The following is a 20,682-nucleotide window of genomic DNA, read 5'->3' on the forward strand; positions in this document are numbered from 1 at the left end:
ATGATTTAACTTTGCTCTCAGTTATTCAAATAAGAAGCAGTCTTTTAGAATGTTGTCAACATTATATATGCATAATGTGTCTAACACCAAAATAGCCAGTTAATTCTTTTAGACATGATATAGAAAAAAGTTGATTTACTAACTGATTTTTAAAATTAATATAGTTCTTTTGGCATCATGTTATCATTAATGCTATTTTATTATGAATAGTCTAAAAAAGCTGGTGCAATTTTGAAAATATAAATTCAAAGAGATTCTTGCATTTAAAAAAAACAAAAAGAATAAAAATGTGAAATTATAAGAGTCTAACCAAGCTATGTACAATTAATTTGGAATTAATGTTAACAAAATATCTGATACATAATTAGAATAGGGAAAGGATTGCATTGTTATAGGAAACTCCCAAATAAGGAAACTGCCCCTTCTAGTACAGGTCAATGCAATCTCTGCAATTTATAGATATAGGATTACTTAAAGCACTGATTAACTTGCATAAAGTCACATAGTTAATATCTGTCAGAAGTAGGATTTGAATCCAAATCTTTACGGCTCTTAAGCTTTGAATGCTTATTAAATAATAAGAAAAGACCAAAGACATGTGCACATTTACTATATATTTAATATATATATACTTTCAAAGTAACATTCAAGATAGAGATATATATTTGTATAAAATTATAAATAAGGCTGTGTTCAAAATCCTCCTACTTTGAAGTTTCATTATGGCATGATAGTATCCCTGAGTTCTTAAAAGCTATGCGGATTCTACCATGCTTTACAGACTTCAAGTATAGACCTAACATTATGCCATTTAGTGCCAATCTAGATAAGCTTAAATAAATTTATCACTATAGAGAGACTATTTAGAGATGGATTTTTTGACCAAGGGAATCTGATACAAATAAAAATACAAAATGGCCCAAAATCTTGTGCCACTTTCCTTTATTTCTGTAGTAATGTTATCAGAGATATGCTAAGAATCACAAGGTTTTTAGAACAAACATTAATTTAATTGGGGACACTCTAAATGAGACACAATTATCTAGTGTTCAACTTGTGAATTTACTACTGGATTAATTGAATTATATCAATCTCAGTCCTCTCAATAAGATCAGAAAACAGAAGGAAGTTTCAGTTTACCTGAAGGATGTCTCATGGGTTACCTTTTTTTTTTTTTTTTTTTTTTAAATAAAAGACTCAACAAAGATGGTTTTGTTTTACATCCAAAAGTAACAAGAAACAATATTTCATGAAACATTTGATCATTTTGTATTGCAGTGCTATTACATGCAAAAAGACCACCAATAAAATAATTGCAAGTTATGTCCAAACATCTATTGCAGAAGATGAAAAGATAGAGAAATTACATGAATATTTAATAATACCTTCCAAATTAAGGCAACAGTACTTTGATATTCATTGACTTCAATAGAAAAGCATAAATAAATGAGAATATAAAAAATGCATGTATTGGAAAACAGATCAGAAGTGAATAGTAGTGACAAGTGGCTTGTAGAATACACAGAAGTTTCACTCCTATGCATCATGAATACATTCTTTGAGCAAAAAAATCAGAAGATGCTAGATGTTGAAAGCACCAAATAACATCACAAAAGCTAAAAATTATATTTTAACAGACAGGAAATGACTCATTACTGATGTGGGAGTTATTCCTGAATCAGCCATCTGTGTGTAGTCAGACCACTAACTTCATAGAGCAAAGCTCAAAATTATTACAAGGCTAGAAGAATCAGAATGAGGGGAAAAAAGATATGACATACAATTAAAATGACTAAAATATTCAGTAAAAACAAATCATTAATACTTCATAATTATTGATGGAAAAATATTAACAATTACAGTAATTTCATATAGGAATTTAACCAATGCAGATGAATTTGAAAAACACCTTATAAAGCAAACATGGACTTATTTGCCAGAAAGAAAAATATGGCAACCAAGGTGAATTCCAATTTATAATGTAAATTCATTTATAAAATTCTTTGAGAAGGATGTGAGTGATTGTGAACGAATATTGTTCATAGCATAATAATAATAATAATAACTCATATTACCCCATAAGCAAAGAGAAGTAATCATTTGAAGAAAGCTTGGCAAGAAATCTAAGTAAACAAAATTTTTGGAAGACATAAATGGATGAAAGATGAAAATGAGCTGCAAAGATTTTTACAAGTCTCTTTTCTCCATCATAGTCCTGGACATGTTTATAGAATTGGAAAAGATGTCATGAAATAGGACAAATACAAGGAAAGGTCTGAACAAAATCAAGTGCACACAGATGAGTTGCATTGTAGGAACCAGCATATTCGTGTGGGCACCAAGACTTCAATTCTCAGAAAACCAAAGATGTGAGAAAAATATCTGAAACATTATTATACAAAAAGGGACATAGAACAATAAAAATGCCTATTTCTATGCCTAATTTCCCATCTCTATGAAATTTTTATGAGACCAATCTGCAAGGGCATCCTTAATGAGAGCAGTTTTAAAAAATAGACATTCACAGGTAATATTCCATAGTATGTCACATGTTCACCATTGTGCAATTGACTGAAAGATGCAGAGAACACAAGATTCCAGATTTTGCTTCTAGAAAAGCATTTGATAGAGAAAAAGTCCACTATAAATGCTTTCTTCTAACAACATAACTCCCTTCCATGGGGAAAAAATAAATTATGTAAGGTTCCTTGAACGTTCTTAAAAGATACAGCCTCGCTTATGAACATCTAATGATTACTATCAAATGAGACCAAAACATGGAATTATATATTCAACAAAGGTATTTACTGGTGTCTTGGAGGAATCCAAATTGAAAAGGAATTCCTTATAGATGTAAGGTTCTCCAGATGGTCCTGTTTGCTGATTACATTAAGAAACAGAACACTGAAGAGCCCTCCAGATGAGGTCCATAACCAAAAGAATTTGGCCAAAAAAAAAAAAAGAAAAATAGCTATTGTCCAAATTATAATAAGCAACCAATATATTGGACAACTAGACTCATTCAAAATATAGATGCCTTGTAGAGACTGTGAAAAACTGATATAGTTAAGTCAAGAAATGATGGAGAGATGTGTAGTGAGTTGGATTGCCATTGAGAATTTTCAGAATTCTTTTAAGTACCTCAGACTTTCTTTGGAAATAATGGTACATCTTTTTAAAATACCAATATTCTTCTGATTGTGAGACTTAACATTATAACTATGAGGATTTAAAAATAGGACAATGGAAAGACAAATGGTAAATATGAACAGATTATCACATAAGTAATAAGGAAAAGTACAATAAAAAGATGTCCTCAAAGTAATGTATTATTAAAATCACATGGCAAAGGGATAATCAGTCTTCATGGTATCTTCATGATGTCAATAGAAAGCGAAGAAGCTCTCAGCGTGTTAGGTGAGTACAGCTGTGTTAAATTTATGGGACAGTACAGACATTTGGCACATGAAAGGCATGAATGGATGAGTTGTGATTTACATCACTGGAGAAAATATCATCATTGTTAAGAGCATGAAGCCACTTGAGTTTTTGAATAATGCTAGTCAAGAATTATTTTGATATTTTGTGTTTTTCCTACTCGTTTCTGCATTAAATAATTGAAAGTCACTTCCATGTCTCTCACCGAACCAAAAAAGGAAACAAGCTTCTGTACTCTAATAACAAACTTTCCCCCATCTTAATTTAAGAATATTTACATTTAAAATCAGAAAATCTAAATATTATGATTCTAGGAATACTCACCTGTCTGCAATTAAGGTAAAGCATGGGTAGAAGCAGTATTTGTTTTTGTATAAATGAAACAACTGATTGAATGAATTTGCGTTTTCACCTGTTTTAGTGTCATACAATGATATCTTTCATTAGTACATTGTAGTACTTTACATTGTTTTATGTACTTTTGTACACACGATCTTATTTTATCTTACAATATCCATTCAAAGTAGGAATTGTGAATAACATTGCCATTTTATAAATGAAAAAAACTCATGCACAGAGAGATTAAGTTATTTATCCAAATAATATGATAGAACTGGGCATAGAAAACAAGTTTTAAAATTCCCATCCAAACATTTAAACTCTTCCTCTGTGCAAGTTACCATGCTTCACTCCGTTTGTTTTGGGAAACTGCTTGTGATTTCATTAATGTAGTGAATTCCCATTGAGATTTTCTCCATTAAAACAAAATGGCAATTTGTGTTAGGTATGGACTTACAGAGTTGTCTGAGACACTAAAACATTAAATGATTGCTTAGAGTCTCTCAGCTGGAATGTTCCAGAAACAGTATTTGAATTCAGTTCATCCAGACTCTTGAGGCCAGCTTAATTTCATAATGACATGCCTCTTTCTGGGGATACAAAGGCAAAATGTAGAACAATCGCTATGTTAATGGACTTTTAATAAACACAATGTCTGAACATTATTATATATATTTTTTTTTAGTACATGAGAAAAGAGAGTGTGCACTAATAACTAAATAACCTTGAGGGATCAGAGGTCTAGAGTTTGAAGGGACCCTGATTTTATATATGAGAAAACTGAAGTGATTTGCTCATGGTCATATAGATAGAAAGTATTCCTGTAGGAGATAGGACATGCTATATGCCTAGTCTTGGTATGTTTTCTACTATCTCATTATATTTCACATATAGAACTTTACTTAGAATATAAGTTTTATTTTCAATTGTAGCTTTCTCCTAATTGTTTCTAACTTAATCAAATTTGATGAGATTCAGGACAAAAGAAAAATTTTAAATGTGACCACTTATTTTTTCCTTAATGAAATTATTCAAGTTCTGAGTACTTGGTTTGTCTGTGTTAAGTTTCTCAAAAGCAGAATGATCTGATTCAAGCAAATTTTGTCCTGGAATTCAATTTCAAGTTTAATTCAAGTCTGAGAAATGGCAACCTGATTGTTCACAAATTTACAGCATGTTACAGATTGCTGAAAATACTTTTAAATGTTAGGAAATGCCTATCTTCCTTTAGCATTGTTAGTAGAATGCTCTTAGAGAGCTTGCGGCATAAGCAAATACCATGTGAAAATAGGGCAAGACACTAATTTTTGGTGTTTCAACTACATATCATGAACTTGTTGAAAAATAATGCTTCAACTTTTAAAGGTTAAGGAATATAATTTAAGAACTCAGCATTTTGAGCAAAATTTTGTTGGCTTTTGTTTTGTTTTGAATTATCTTTCTGAGTCCTCTTAATAGCATCTTAGCAAATACGTACAACATGATGTTATTAGAATAAAGCGTCCAATTTGTATGATCCGACTACCATTTACCAAGTTGGCTAAGGATGTGGAGACTTTGGTAGAGGAGTATTATTGTTGGGTTCTTTTCCTTTGTATAATACTTGCCTTTCAAAGCTTCCCTCTGTAAATATACGGATGCATGCTTAGAGGACCATAACCTAGATTTCTCTAGTTTTTAATTACACTGTTCATTTCTTTACCGTGCAATGATTTCTGTCTCTCTAAAAGGAAACAAAAAAAAAGTAGCGTTGACTATTTGAAGTCTCTCTCAACATCTTGGAGGATATATTTGAGTAGATAGAGGGAAAGAAATTCCCGTTTGGAACATACCTTTGGACTGCTGCTTTTTTACTTTGGTGTCTTTGGAAACTAGAACAACTAGTGTTCACCATTGCTCTCCTTACTACACTTATTTTTATGATTATATGTGTATATATATGCTGTGGAGGAACTAAAAAGTGGGACAGGTGTGTCTAAGAAGGCTTTCTTAAAGGAGAAAAGATTTTAGATTCATATTTAAGCTGCTTCAGCCGGAGGAGGGCATGGGGAGGGGGTTGGAGAGGATAGTCATCCATTCTAGTTTAGGTTAGGGTCCGCAGGAAGCTTATTATCCCCTAGTATTAATTGCTTAATATGTCTACCTCTAATTATCCTTCCCTTGCTCTCCCCACCTGTCCCCTCTCCCCCAAAACACACACACACACACACACACACACACACACACACACACACACACACAGTCACAGCATGGACTGAATTTTCTGCGGGAGACAACTGGATAGTTCCACACTGAACTTCGGTGCATTCTCTTGTTGATGCTAGAAAATCCACGTTGGGGTGAAGATTGGAGGTTGGGGGAGAGGGAGGTGAGAGTAGAGGCGAGATATTGGCTGAGTAGGTGAAGGATATTTGTGGGCTTGAAAGTAGAGAACATGGGTTTCTAATCCAGAAAAAGGAAACAGCGCTCGCCCCTGTTCCCTCCCACCTCCTACCCCTCCTGCTGTGACCTCCCATCAAGAATAGATCAATATTTTATCAGTCTATCTATCGCCAGCAGATTCCTAGCGCAAACCGGTGGGGGAAGTCAGACAGCGCCCAGGCTGCACTGAGTGAAACATTAGCCAGCCCCAGTAGAGGTGGCTTTTAGAAAAGGTTATATAGTCTGCCCTTTCCCCCCGTTTTCTTTTTAATTTCCAGCTACGCTCTAACTCCAAGGCTGCCAGTGAAGGAGACGGCGCTCGGTGCCCACCATGCGGTGCTCTTTAGGGCTCGCCGTGATCTATGGACTGCCCTGGCTCCTGGCTGCAGTGCCCCAGCTCCCTCCACCGTACGGGGGGCCGCCAAGGAGCTTCCCCCGGGCTCGGACGAGGAGTGGCCGCTCCCAAGATTCTGCCAGGGGAGCGGATTTTGATCGCGTTTACAGCGGGGTGGTGAACCTCAGCACGGAGGAGATCTACTCCTTCAATTACACCAGCAAACCAGGACAGGTAAGAGGTTTCTCTACTCCACGTCTCTTGGGAACTTGCAGAATCTGTGAGCTTGGGTGAGAACGGAGCTACATCTCCAGGTCCTGCCTCTGTCCCCTGGAACTCACTTCCAGCTGGGGGGGGGGGGGAGGAAGGAGGGAAAGAGAGGATAAAAACCAAGAGAAATCCTCCTTTCTCTTCCGGACTCTGGATTTCCTGACATATCAATGTTCCACAAATTACTCACCAGACCAGAGAGAGGAGGAACTCTTCTTAACCCCCCTTCTTCTCGGTACCAGGTCACTGTCATTTTTTAGGGCTTTGCAGTATTCTCAGTGCTCCAGCTTTTTGCTTTGATCTGCATCTCAGAGCCTTTCCTGTGGGTAAATCTCGGATGCTTTTATTGGGGTAACCCAGAGAGCACCTCTTTGCCTTGAAGTAATGGCATAGTAGGACCATCATTTCATTTGTGGTTAATGGCTAACACTGCTCCATCAAGTCTTACGGATTTTCATGCCATGAGGGGAGATCTGCTGAAAACCAAAACTGAAACTCAATGCAAGGAAAGATGGAAATAGCAGAAGCCATGTAGCTCCATGATATACTAAGAACAGCTTGGATTTGTTGATTAAGACAATACATGCTCATTTCCTGACTGCCATTTACTGTGACCTTAGGCTAGTCACTTAAACTCTGAAGCTTTGGTACTGTACAAGGAAAATAGAAATAACCAAACTTGCATTGCTTATATCTCTGTAATTCCTATCTAAGAGAATCAACAAAGTGCTTTTGGCCTTACAATGATATATAAATATATGCCTGTTATTCCATTTTCTAATATTACTTTCATATTTTTATGCATTAGAAACATCAGCTAATTCAATTTTTAAAAATGGAATCATAGAGTACGACTTGATTCTAAGGATGGAGTAAGTAGTGATTAATAAATTGGTGAAAATTGCAAATATGTTGCTAGCAATAACTAAGATGCAAGTTGTTTCCATGAAGGGAAAACTTATAAAATAGATAATGTAATAAAATGCATATATAGAGTTGGGGTCTCCTTTGGAGAGACACCCTTTGGGGACAAAGAAAGAAGAATATTCTTTTAATATACTCTCTTCCACTGGCCGGAGGGGACAGTACTGATACTATTTGCATATTTCCTCTCACAGGTAATGTACAAAAAAGCTTAAGCGTTTTCCACCTCTGAGTGAGACAAGAGCATTACTGCTGGATCACAGTGATGCTCCCTGACCTAACTTGGCTCAGCCTTAGTTGTAACACACCCCAAGTATGTGAAGTAAGAACATAGATCCGTTCAATTTAGGAAAAGTTGGGAGGAGCAGTTGCAATTCTCATTCCATAATCTCATGAAACATCTTACCAGCTTTCTAATGTGGGATTATACAAACTGGTTTTCCTCCACTCAGATCATGAATGATAATTTGATGTTTGGTTGTAGGTTGAATCAGAGAGAGACTTGAAAAACACCCTCTTTTCTCATGTGTGTTTTCTCTACCACTAATTGGTAAAGAAGCTCAAATAACCTGGGCAAAACATATCATTGGAGGATAAGTTGGCAAGAAATTTTGGACCTTTGTGTGACTTGTTGTACAAAGCAAAGAATCATTAGTGCATAAGTGCCTTTAAGAAACAATTTTAAATTGATAAAATAAAAATTTAGGCTGCTCCTAATTAAGAAGATTAGAAAGTAGTCTAGAAACTAATTGATTCTGAAGGGGACAGTACTATTTCATTGAAGCAGTATGATATTGTGGCAAGAGCATTGTATTTAGAATGACGAGACCTGGGTACAAGGCATAGGTCTTCTGCAAAATATGTATATACAAGTGAAAGTCATTTAACTTCTGTGGGTCTTTCTTTTCTTGTCTATAAGATGAGAGCATTAGACTAGAGTTTTTCAGTTGTAATGTTCTATACATAAATATTGTTATTTTTATGTTGTTTTATAACAAATTTTCAGTTTCAATTGTTTTCCTATACATATTTGATATAGAGGAGAAAAAAGGGAGTCTTTCTTCTCTCCTGTTTGTTTACAACCATGTGAAGGGAGAAGATGCTTCTATTTCTTCATCACTTGCTTTTCCACACCAAAAACACCAGATACACATTCAGTCAAACCTGTGTAACCTAATTTAGGCAAATCCAACATCAAAAAAACTTAAGATGTACAAAATCTTTAGCAACATAAATATGTACAGTGAACAAAAGAAGGAATTGGATGGGAAAATATTGTATTACACAGGGGCTCATTTTCTGAGATCTACTTTGCTGTAAATGGATATTCCATACTTCTTAGACAAAGTCAAGGGTAATATTGGCAGACCACCAGAGCATATCTGTTTGGAATGGAGAATATAGGGTAAGGTTTATTATAAGATGAGAATAATTAGGTTCGAAGTGACCAGCTGGTGAAAGTAAAAGTCAGATATTTACATTTGATCTGGAGATAGAAAGTAGCTAGATGAAAATCTAACTACTGTGTCATAGAGCTTCTTTCCCTTATATAGAGTTATGTGGTTTCAAAGGTACCAGTTACTCCATAGAGGTTTTTAAGATTGAGTTGTTTCACATGTAAAATGTATGGGATTGCCTGTCATTTAGGGGAGGGAGTTGAGGGAGGGAGGGGAAAATTTGGAAAAATGAATACAAGGGATAATATTATAAAAAAATTACTCATACATAAAAAAACAAGATAACCAGCTGGTTATCTTTTTTATATCTTTTTTTATCTTTATTACCATGGATCTTAGATTCTCTATAACTTAGTAGATATTCAGCTGAATATCTACTAAGTTATAATGGTAATAATCTAAGATCCATGGATCTTAGATTCTCTATAACTTAGTAGATATTCAGCTGAATATCTACTAAGTTATAGAGAATCTAAGATCCATGGTAATAAAGTATATATTTCATTTAAAAAAAAAGATTGAGTTGTTTCAATAGATTTTAGAGTTATAAAGTGTGGAGGAGAGAGGAAAGTGAATGATGATTCCTGGGATATTCCATAAGAAAAAGTGATTGGGGAACATGAAAATTGCCCAGAGAGAGGGTGTTCTTTATTATTTCTCCTTTGGGAGTCTGTGGAAGACCCCTCCTCAGAATAAGTTTTTTAAATGAATAAAATAAAATATATAGGATGACAAAGGGAGACAAAAGATTAATTAAAATAACTCAGACTTCTGTAGAGAAGGCTTGCTTTAGAGTCAAGAGATCACTGGTAACAAGAAGGCAATGAGAGCATGAGAAGTCACTGGAGTGAGCAGTACAGAGGGACCAGAAGCATAAATTCATATTCAGTGGAGGAGAAAAAGTTGGACAAATTCCTGAGGAGAAAAACCTTGTGAGTTAGCCCCAGGGAAGAGGGAATAAGAGAATTATTCAAACGAGAAGGTATGAGGAGCATGGAGAGAAAGAGGACCTAAATTTAGAGAGGTTAACAGGAGAAAGCATCACATTGAAAATCAAGAATCGAAATCTTAGATTCAAATCCTACTAAACCACTTGAGTTATGTGAACTTGAGTCAAATCCTTTTATCTTTCCTAGCTTTGATTTCCTCATCATAACCTTTCCAACAGCAAGAATAATAGAAGCAGCATTCTTATAGCTCCTTAAGTTTTGCAAAGTTCTTTGCATATTTCATCTGTTCCTCACCTGGGAAGGAATTGCTATTATCTCCATTTTGCAGATAAGAAAAGTGAAGCATAAAGTGATTGTGACTTGCCTGGTTCACAGAGCTTTTAAGTGTCTGAGATTTGAATTCCATTCTTCCGGACTCCCAGACCAGCACTCCACCACTGTGCTGCTAAGCTGTGTGGTCTCCAAGTTTCTTTCCAGCTCTAAATTCTATGATTTTGTGACCTTAGAAATCATCTGGTTCAACCCCTTCATTTTATAGATGAGGAAACTGAGGTCCAAAGAAGAGTGACTTACACAATAAGTTCATTCTCTCCCTGGGGAACAGAATTCACCGTCCTAACTTCCCATTAGTGCTCTTTTCCTTGTGCTACCCCTTCTCTGACAGTATTTTTGTTTTATTCATCTATTTGATATTATATACATATATATATCTCAAATATATCAATGTGATATATTTGAGATATATATATATATATTTGATACTAACATATTTCATAATAACTTGAAAATGAGTAGCTTTATTAATACTTTAACTCTGTCTTATCCAAGGTCTAAAATATATGTGATGGTGCCTGTCTCCTGAGGCTGAATTCTATATTTCCTATTCAGTATTTAATAATAGTATTGGAATATATTGGGTCTATTCAATGTTTGTATTCCAGTGATCATTTATAGCCATATAATAGCTAATTATATTTACAACCTATATGCCAATTGAAGATCCTAGACCTCTCTTCTCAGACTGTTTTCTGTATTTAACTCCCATGCAATAAAAATCTACATGGTGCATACCTGTCCCACCCAGGGAACTTGTTTAGTCCTTGGGAATATTTGAATTTGACTTCTTTCAAACTCTCCTTTTGCAATATTCAGTTCTCACTTCTACTCTTGCCCTGACCACCCTAACAAATACCAGACTACTAATATATTTGAAGATAGGATCAGTTTAATAAAAGGCCTATAAAAAAAACAGAAAAATAACTTTTAGCCAGCCCTTTCAGCAAAGGAATAGAGCCATTCCCTTCCTCCCTTACCCAGAGGGTCAGCACTCATCATGGAAACCACAATTCATAAAGCTAATTGAGGGTGTCCCAATAGCGTGAGTGAATACCACAGCAAAGGCAGCAGCCACCTCCCTCTCCCAGAAAGTCCTATTTTCTTGTTTGTTCTGTTTCTGCAGCTACATTCCATGCATAGTATCTTCAAAATGCTTTATTCTTTATGTAACTTGTTAAGATCTAGTCAAGTAAATAAGCATTTATTAAACACTGACTATGTGTCAGCTACTAAGTGCTAGAGATACAAAGAAAGGTAAAAAGAGTGCTTGCCCTCAAGTAGCTTACAACCTAATGAGAAAAACAAAATACAAACAACTATGGAGAAACAAGTTATTGTTGTTCAGTCATTTAGGTTGTGTCTGGCTGGGACTCCATTTTGATTTTTGATGAAAAAACCACACACACACACACACACACACACACACACACACACACACACACACAGGGGAGGAGGAAGAAAAAAAAGAAAAGCCTGGACAACCTTGTGCAAGAAATTATCAAAGAAAACTGCCCTGATATGTTAGAACTAGAGTACAAAATAGAAATTGAAGGAATCCACCAATTGCTTCCTAAAATAGATTACAAAATAAAACTCCCAGGAACATCAAAATCAAATTCCAGAACTCACAGATCAAGGAGAAAGTTATTGCAACCAGTTAAAAATAAATGATTCAAATAGTGTGGATCTATAGTCAGGGTTTGGCAGTTTCCACATTGAATAACTGAAACACTTTTGGATTATGATATACCAAAAAGCAAAGAAATTAGGATTGCAATTAATAATCACTAACCAGAAAAATGTAATATAATCTTTCAGAAGGGAAAATGGATATTTAATGAAATAGAGGACTTTGAAGCATTTGTAATTAATTCAAAGGCTGAATTTTTAAAAATGACTTCCAGTTATGATATTCAAGGGACACATAAAGAGATTAAAAAGAAAAATAAAAGAAAGAAACAAGAGAAAACAGAAATTCAAAAAGGTTGAACATTTTATATTTCTATATGACAAAATAATATTTATAACTCTTAATAATGTTATTCCTATAAGATCAATTAGAAATAATATATCCAGGTAGATGGTATGAATATATAGTGACTTTGATGGAATAGAAATGACAAAAAAACAAAGAGATGGGAAAGAAAGTTGCATTGGAAGAAAAACAGAGATTGAACAGGCAAATTATCTCACAAAAAAAAGAGGCTTGAGAAAGATATTATAATGGAAGAGAACATTGGTGTAGAGGTTGCAGGCCAAATGTAAATCTTACTCTCATCAAAACTGGCTCAAAGAGAAAATAACATGCATATCCAGTTGGATACAGAAATCTGTCTTACCCTATAAGAAAATAAAGAGATGGTGATAATAGAAGGGGAAGGGTAGACTGATAGAAGAGAAGGTATATTGGAGAAGGTGATGATCAGAAGTAAAACACTTTTTAACAGGGAAATAGTAGGAGGGTAAGGGAAAAATAACATGGAGGGAAATACACAATAGGTTATTATAACTATAAATGTCAGTGGGATGAACTCACCCATATCAAGGAAGCCATTAAGAGAATGGACTAAAAACCAGAATCCTACAATATTTTGCTTACAAGAAACACATTTGAAGCAGAGAGATATACATAGGGTAAAAAGTTGGAACAGAATTTATTATGCTTCAGCTGAAGCAAAGAATGTAGGGATAGCAGTCATGCTTTTAGATAAAGCAAAAGCAAGAACAGATTTAATTCAAAGAGATAAATAAGGGAAACTATATGTTGCTGAAAGGTACCATAAGCAATTAAGTCATATCAGTACTAAATATATGTGCACTAAATAGTGTAGTACCTAAATTTTTAAAGAAATTGAATGAGTTACAGGAGGAAATAGATAATAAAACTATACTATTGGAGGACCTCAACTTTCCCTTCTAAGAACTAAATAAATCTAATAAAAAAAATAAACAAGAAAAAAGTTAAAGAAGGGAATAAAATTCTGTAAAAGTTAAATATAATAAATCTGTGGAGAAAATTGAATGGCAATAGGAAGGATTATACCTTTTACTCAGTGATATATGGCAGCTATACAAAAATTGACCATGTAGTAGGACATAAAAACTTCACAGTAGAATGCAGAAAAGGAAATAGTTAACACATGCTTTTCAGATCAAAGCACAATAAAAATTCCATTCAATAATGAACAATGGGAGAAAAGATTAAAATGTATTGGAAATTAAATTAATACTAAAAAAGTGGATCAAAGAACAAAATATGTAAACAATTAATTTTGTCTTTAAAGAAAATGATACACCACACCAAAATTTATTAGATGCAACCAAAGTGGTATTTAGGGAAAATTTTTATCTCTAATAGCTTCAGTAAAATAGAGAAAAAGCAGATCAATGAATTGAGCATGCAATTAAAAAATTAGAAAAAGAACAAACTAAAAATTCCTATTTCTATACCAAATTGGAAATCTTGAAAATCAAAGAGAAATTAATAAAATTGAAAATTAGAAAATCATTATAAAGAAATTATAGCACTATATCACAAGGATCATAAACTATGACTGGATAGGATTTATACCAATAATGCAGAACTAGTTCAATATTAGGAAAACTATTAGCATATTTAACTATTTCAATATCAAAACCAAAGAAATCATGTGGGTGTTTATATATATAAAGCCTTTGACCAAATACAGTACCATTTTCTATATTAAAAAAAAACACTAGAGGGCACAGAAATAAATGGAGCTTACATTAAAAGAATAAGTATTTATATAAAACCATAAGCAAGTGTAATCTATAATGAGCAAAACTATGAGCTTTCCTAAAACAATCAAGGGTGAAGCAAGGATGTCTATTTTAATTTCTTTTATTTAATATTGTATCACAAATGTTAATTATAGCAATAAGAGAAGAAAAAATAAAGGAATCAGAATAGACAACAAGGAAACAAAAATATCACTCTTTGAAGATGATATGGTATTATACTTGGAAAATCTTAGAGAATCAACTAAAAAACTACTTGAAATTGTCAGCAACTTTATCAAAGTTGAAGTTGAAAATAAACTCACCAATTCTATATATTGCCAACAAATTCCAGCAGCAAGAGATAAATTCCAATTAAAATAACTATAAACAATATAAAATACGTGGGAATTTATTTGCCAAGACAAATGCAGGAACTAAATGACCATAACCACAAAACACTTTCCACACAAATAAAATCAGATCTAAAAAATTAGAAAAATATTAATTGTTCATGGGTAAGCCAAGTCAATATAATAAAAATGACAATCATATCTAAACTAATTATTTATTCAGTGCTGTACTAATCAAAACATCAAAAATTATTTTAAAGAGCTAGGGGAAAAAAGTAATTGCATCTGGGAGGACAAAAACTGAAAGATATCAAGGGAATAAAATGAAGAAAAAAATGTAAAAGAAGGTGGTCTGGGTGTACCATATTTCAAACTATATTATGAAGCAGTAGTCAAAAATAATTTGGTACTGGCTAAAGTAGTGGATCAGTGGAATGGAATAGATACAAATTGCCATATAGTAAATGACCATAGTAACCCAGTATATGATAAACCCAAAGATCCAAGCTTTTGGAACAAAAACGCATTGTTTGACAAGAATTCCTGGGAAAACTGGAAAACTGTATTATACAAGCTAGTTATAGAACAACATTTTACACCATATGCCAAGATAAGTTGAAAATAGGTATATGATTTACACCTAAAGGATGATGTCATAAACAAACTAAGAGAACATGGAATTGTTTACCTGTCAGGTTTAGAGAGAAATGAAGAATATAGGACCAAAAAAAGATATAGAGAGCATCATAAAATGTAAAGTAGATAATTTTGAGTATGTAAAATTTAAGTTTTTGCTCAAAAAAACCTCAATGCAACCAAAAATATGAGGGAATCCAAAATTGTGAGGGGGGGCGGTGTAACAAGTATCTCTAATAAAGGAGTCATTACACAAATACATAGAGAACTTAGTCAAAATTATAAAAATGCAGTCATTCCCCAATTGATAAATGGTCAAAGTATATGAAAAGGCAGTTTTCAGACAAAGAAATCAAAGCTATCTATAGTCAGGTTTTTTAAATGTTCTAAGTTATAACTGATCAGGGAAATGCAAATTAAAATAATTCAAAGGTACCACTTCACATCTATCAGAGTGGCTAATGACAGAAAAGGAAAATGTTGGATATTGGGGGATATGTGGGAAAACTGGGATACTAATGCAATGTTGGAATTGTGAACTGACCCAACCATTCTGGAGATCAATTTGGAACTATGTCCAAAGGGTTGTAAAACTATGTATGCCCTTCCATCCAACAATACCTCTGCAAGGTCTATATTCCAAAGACAGTCCAAAAAAAAAAAAAAAAAAAGAGGAAAGTATTTGTACAAAAATATTTGTAATTGCTCTTTCTATGGTGGCTAAGAATTGGAAATCAAATCAGCTGGGGAACAAGCTGTGGTAGATGATTATAACGGAATATTATTGTGCTGTAAGAAATGACACAGGATGATTTCAGAAAAAAATATACTTAACATGAACTGATGCATAGTGAAATGAAAAGAACAGTGTAACAATATTGTTCAAAGAAGCGTGAATGATTTAGTCTCAGCAGTACGATGATTTAAGACAATCCCAAAGGATGAAATGTGCCGTCCACCTCCAGAGAAAGAATTGTTATTGATTGAATATAGACTGAAGCATGCTATTTTTCATTTTCATTGAGTTTTCTTGTACAAAATGAATAATGTGGAAATTTTTTACATAACAACCCATGTATAACCTATATCTAATTATTTATTATCTCAAGGATGGAGAGAGGAGGGAGAGAAGAATAGAATTTGAAACTCAACACTTTAAATCAAAATGTTAAAAAAATTTTTTTTAAGGAATGGCTTTTTAGAAAAGGTAGAATTTTATCTGAGACTTAAATAAATCTGGGGGCATAGAAGGAGAGAGAGAGAATTCCAGCAAAAGGGGACTGCCAGTGAAAATGCCTAAAATTAGAAGATGGATTATCTCGTTTGAGGAACAACAGGGAGGCTAGTAACATTGGATAGAAGAACACATGGAAGAGAAGGAAGCGTAAGATTAGAAAGATAAGAGGCCAGGTTATAAAGGACTTTAGGAGCCAAACAAAGGATTTTACATTGACCCTGGAATGACAGGGAGTCACTGGAAATAATTAAATAAGGAGACCTGGTGGGAGCAGCCAGTGGATATGGTCAGACTTGCACTTTAGGTTAGAGACAAGAGACTTAAGAGAAGAAGATGGTGTAGAGATGAACTAGTTTACCTAGGGGCAAGATGGGATAGGGAGGAGAATATAGTCAGGGCAGCGATGATGGCCTGGGAAAGAACAGAAGGAGGAGGGATTAGTAGTCATGGTGAGAACAAAGAACAGAGTGTCATAAGGCAGAGGGAAAGATGGAAGAATGGTGAAAGATTATAATCAGATAAAGGAATTTCACAGTTCATGAGCATGGAAGTAGAGCTCTCATAAGTGATTAGTAAGATCAAGGGAAGAGTAGTCATGGGACACAAGTCATCTGAGGAGCTGGGACATTGGTGTTGGAGGAAACACATGTCAAAGTCCCCTGGCATGACAGCAGGAGTTGGGGAGGAGAGAAAAGATTGTGATCCTTGAACTCACTGAGCAAGAAAAGAAAATGTCCCGGAAGTAGGTAGAGAACAGTTATCAGAATCTTGAATGAAGCTCCAAGGAGAGGTTACCAGCTTTGGTGAGAGAGGCTGCAAGTGAGAGTGAGGAGCAGGAAGTGGTGGCTAATGAGATATGAAGAACAAAAGCACCACCAGGGTTGGGAAGAATGCGCAGGAATAGATGGGAGGGAGTCAGGTCTGAATGAACACCAGAAGGTGAAGGAGTGGGAAAGGAAAAGGTTTAAGGTGGAAACAAGTTTATCCTCTATGGAGAAGGTCTTCAGGGGCACAGAGGAATGGGTTCTGAGTAGGATGCTGGGTGGGAGTGAGTTGAGAAGGGGGAACAAAGGAGTAAGCGGTGGCAGGATAGGGAAGGAGAGAGTGGGAGTCACTGAGAAAATGACCGAAAGGCAGGATGGGGACTTATTGTAGAATGCAGAGTGAGTAGCACTGGGAGGGGTGAGTGAGTGATGAGCTGAGACGTCTGTGGAAGGTCCAGGCTGGTATTCGCTGAGTGGGCTTCAGAATGGAGACTTCCCAGGGCTCGGCCCCTTGTTGCTTAGAGAGCAGCATGTTCAGTTTGACTAACCATTTTGGTATTTCTAACCACTAAGGTGATCCCACACAACTGCCAATCTATTCGGTCATGTTTCTTTTCCTGAACCTATTCAGACCTATAGCACAGAAGGAAAGGATTTTCAGAGAGGATATGGTTTCCTGCATAATGCCCTTAGTTCTTTGCCATTGGCGCATGTCTGCTTTACACTGCACGAGCTTAAAGCACTTTGAATATAAGCTTATTTCTCCCCTATCGTTTATGGAGGAACTCAACTTTTTCTGTATTAAGAATTCTTGGGAAAGCCTAGTGGAGCCTAGGGATCCTTCAGAATTATGTGTTTTGTCTATATTCATAATTGAAGTAAATGCTAAATTTCAGTTAAAGATTAATGAAAATAAAAAATTAATTCTTCCTATCCTACCCTACCATAGTTCCCTGAAATCTATCTTTGTATACACTTGGGGGTCTATGGACCTCAGATGATGAATTCCTGATTTGAGAAATGTGTATTTCTGAACACAGAGGGATATTAATTTTTTTTCTGTCTTCCCCCTTCTTCATTCATGTTGTGGAGCTGATCTTGTTTTTGTTTTAGGAGAGTATCATTCTACTTTGACAGGTTTAGGAGGGGCTTACTATCAGCTCCAATAATTTTCTGTTTCTCTGAAAGTGTCACATCAAAATATCAGAGAAATATGCGGGGACAGCCCTTTGATAACGAAACAAAAGTTATTGTGTATAACTTGTCATAATAATGCCTAGTTCTAGTATGGTCTCCCAAGTGGGTGGCTACACAGCTTGCCCCAAATTTCTCATATCCACCATAAGAATGTGGGTAATGAACAAGAAGAGGACATATCTATAAAGAATAGCTCTCTCTGAGATTATATAAATATATTTCTTGATTGTCATGTAGGATTATCAAGCTCATTATTTCATTTGCTGGACACAAATTCTTTGGTTAATATTGTCATTTAAAAAAAATTCTTTGCCCAGGATAGAAAATATAATCTATTAACAGATAGCTCTAAATAGAAGAGAAACTAAGATGTTATGGTGGGTAAGTTGCAGGCCCTAGAGTCAAAAAGACTCATCTTTATGAGTTCAAATCTGACCTTAAATCTTACTAATTGTGTGACTGTGGGCAAATCACTTAAACCTCTTTGCCTCAGTTTCTTCATCTGTAAATGAGCTGATGAAGGAAATGACAACTCGTATCTTTGTCAAGAAAACCCCAAATAGGGTCACAAAGAGTCAGACACAACCAAACAGCTAAATAAAAGAATTGTAAGAAAAGAGAACTGTTTGTTGGAATTTTTTTCCTTTTTTAATTGGGATTTGTTTTTATTGAAAAAAAACAATGAAAATGGTAAAGCTGAGATTTAATATTTAAAATGTCATTAGCATCATTACCATCATCTGTTTATAAATGAGTTTCCACAGTGAGCTATATACAATTCAGCTGCACTTCACATACAAAGAACTATCCTTATCCATTAAGAATTTAATTTCCACAGTACAAGAAAACTCTACAGCTGAGTTTTTTCTCTAGAGTTGACTGACTCAAAGTGGGGTTAGCATGCTTTTATCTAGTTTACAAAGGTTATATTTGATTCTCTTAGTCATAGGATTTTCCTTGTATCCATCAATAAACTTTTCTTTATTCAATGAAAAAAAATTGATTTCCTGCTTTTCCATGAAATTTAACTTTCCCTTATTATACAGTATATAATTTGACATAAATAATGATTCTTCTTGCTTCAAAATAGTATATGTCCATCTTAACTGTGAAAATAAGAAAATTCTTCCATCACTGTCCCCAATTCTATGCTAAATGCAAATTTTAGCAGAGAATCATCTGGCAAAAAAAAAAAAATCCTCATATCATTTTCACAGTCAAATTGACTCTTTGACTCTATAAACATCTATTGGCAGCACCAGGTAAAGCATAACCAATGCTATGGTTCAGCCAGACTGATCTTGTTGATCTTCAAACAGCAGATCCCATCCTATCTAACCTATTGTTTTGCAAAACCTATTGTCTGCATGCCTAGGAAATGATCTCTCCTTCCCCACCCCTGCCTCTTAGAATCCTGACTTTCCTTCAGATCTCAAACAGTACTTCCTACATGAAGCTTTTCTGCTGCACAATATTTCTTTGTATTTGTTTTAGATTAGTACTGTATGAACCGATATGTGAACATGTCCAGTAGAATATTAGGCCTCTGGTTTCACTTTTGAATCCATAACACTGAGCACAGCTCCAGCCACATTAAATATTGGTTTAACAAATGCTTGCTCATTGTGCTTGGAATGAAAAATAAAAAGGTAAGGGGGAGAACTTTCTTGTCCTCAAGGAATTTCCAATCTAATTATGAGAAGAGTAAAGCATAAAAATAGCAATAAAAGAAAAGAATATAACTTGAGCGTTAAGAGTCATCCTATCTCTAAATCTTAGGATCTTAAATACACAAGAAAAGTACAAGGAAAAGGATATTTGAGTTCTGGAGGACTCAAAGAACATTTTCAAATAATCTTTGCGAAGTGTTTTTCTCACAAAACCCTGTGAAGTAGGAAGTGCAGGTATTATATCCCTATTTTACAAATGAAGAAACTAAGGACCAGAGAGTCTATGATATGTTCATTGTCGAACAGTTAATTAAATGTCAGGGTCAAAAAGGAACTTGGGTCTTTTTCCTGGCCCTAAACTCATAATGTTCTTACTATTGTGTTATATTTTCAACAAAAAGACAACTGGAAAAGGTTAGTAGTGCAAATAGATCTTATGAGATATGTAGAAATTTAGCAAGCAGAATTTGAATGTGAGGTGGGGGTAGGAAATGAGATAGAGATATTTCAGGAATAGGGAATGAATCAATAAAAAGGTTCATGGGAGACAAAGAACATAATTTCTCACTGAAACAAAGACCCATTTTTTGAACACCAATATTTTTCTTATGGTACTAT

At 34.6% G+C, this 20,682-nt stretch overlaps 1 protein-coding gene across 9 annotated transcripts in view; it reads left to right on the plus strand.

The window, feature by feature from the left end:
• The window catches only part of SIDT1 (SID1 transmembrane family member 1), a 166,981-nt gene that overhangs the window by 12,852 nt on the left and 133,447 nt on the right, over window positions 1-20,682 (plus strand). For 4 of the 9 annotated variants that reach the window (XM_074301212.1, XM_074301215.1, XM_074301208.1 and 1 more), the window contains exon 2: window positions 6,477-6,766. The exons of 2 other annotated variants lie outside the window; for them this stretch is intronic. In XM_074301212.1, the coding sequence (XP_074157313.1) occupies window positions 6,530-6,766 (237 nt within the window). In that variant the 5' untranslated portion in view covers window positions 6,477-6,529. Of the gene's footprint in view, window positions 1-6,006; window positions 6,146-6,345; window positions 6,767-20,682 lie in introns of those variants that run through there. 3 more of the 9 variants (XM_074301214.1, XM_074301210.1, XM_074301211.1) reach the window with 2 other exon arrangements.

Source organism: Sminthopsis crassicaudata, chromosome 3 (assembly GCF_048593235.1).
Source record: "Sminthopsis crassicaudata isolate SCR6 chromosome 3, ASM4859323v1, whole genome shotgun sequence".
Taxonomy (NCBI): Eukaryota; Metazoa; Chordata; class Mammalia; order Dasyuromorphia; family Dasyuridae; genus Sminthopsis; species Sminthopsis crassicaudata.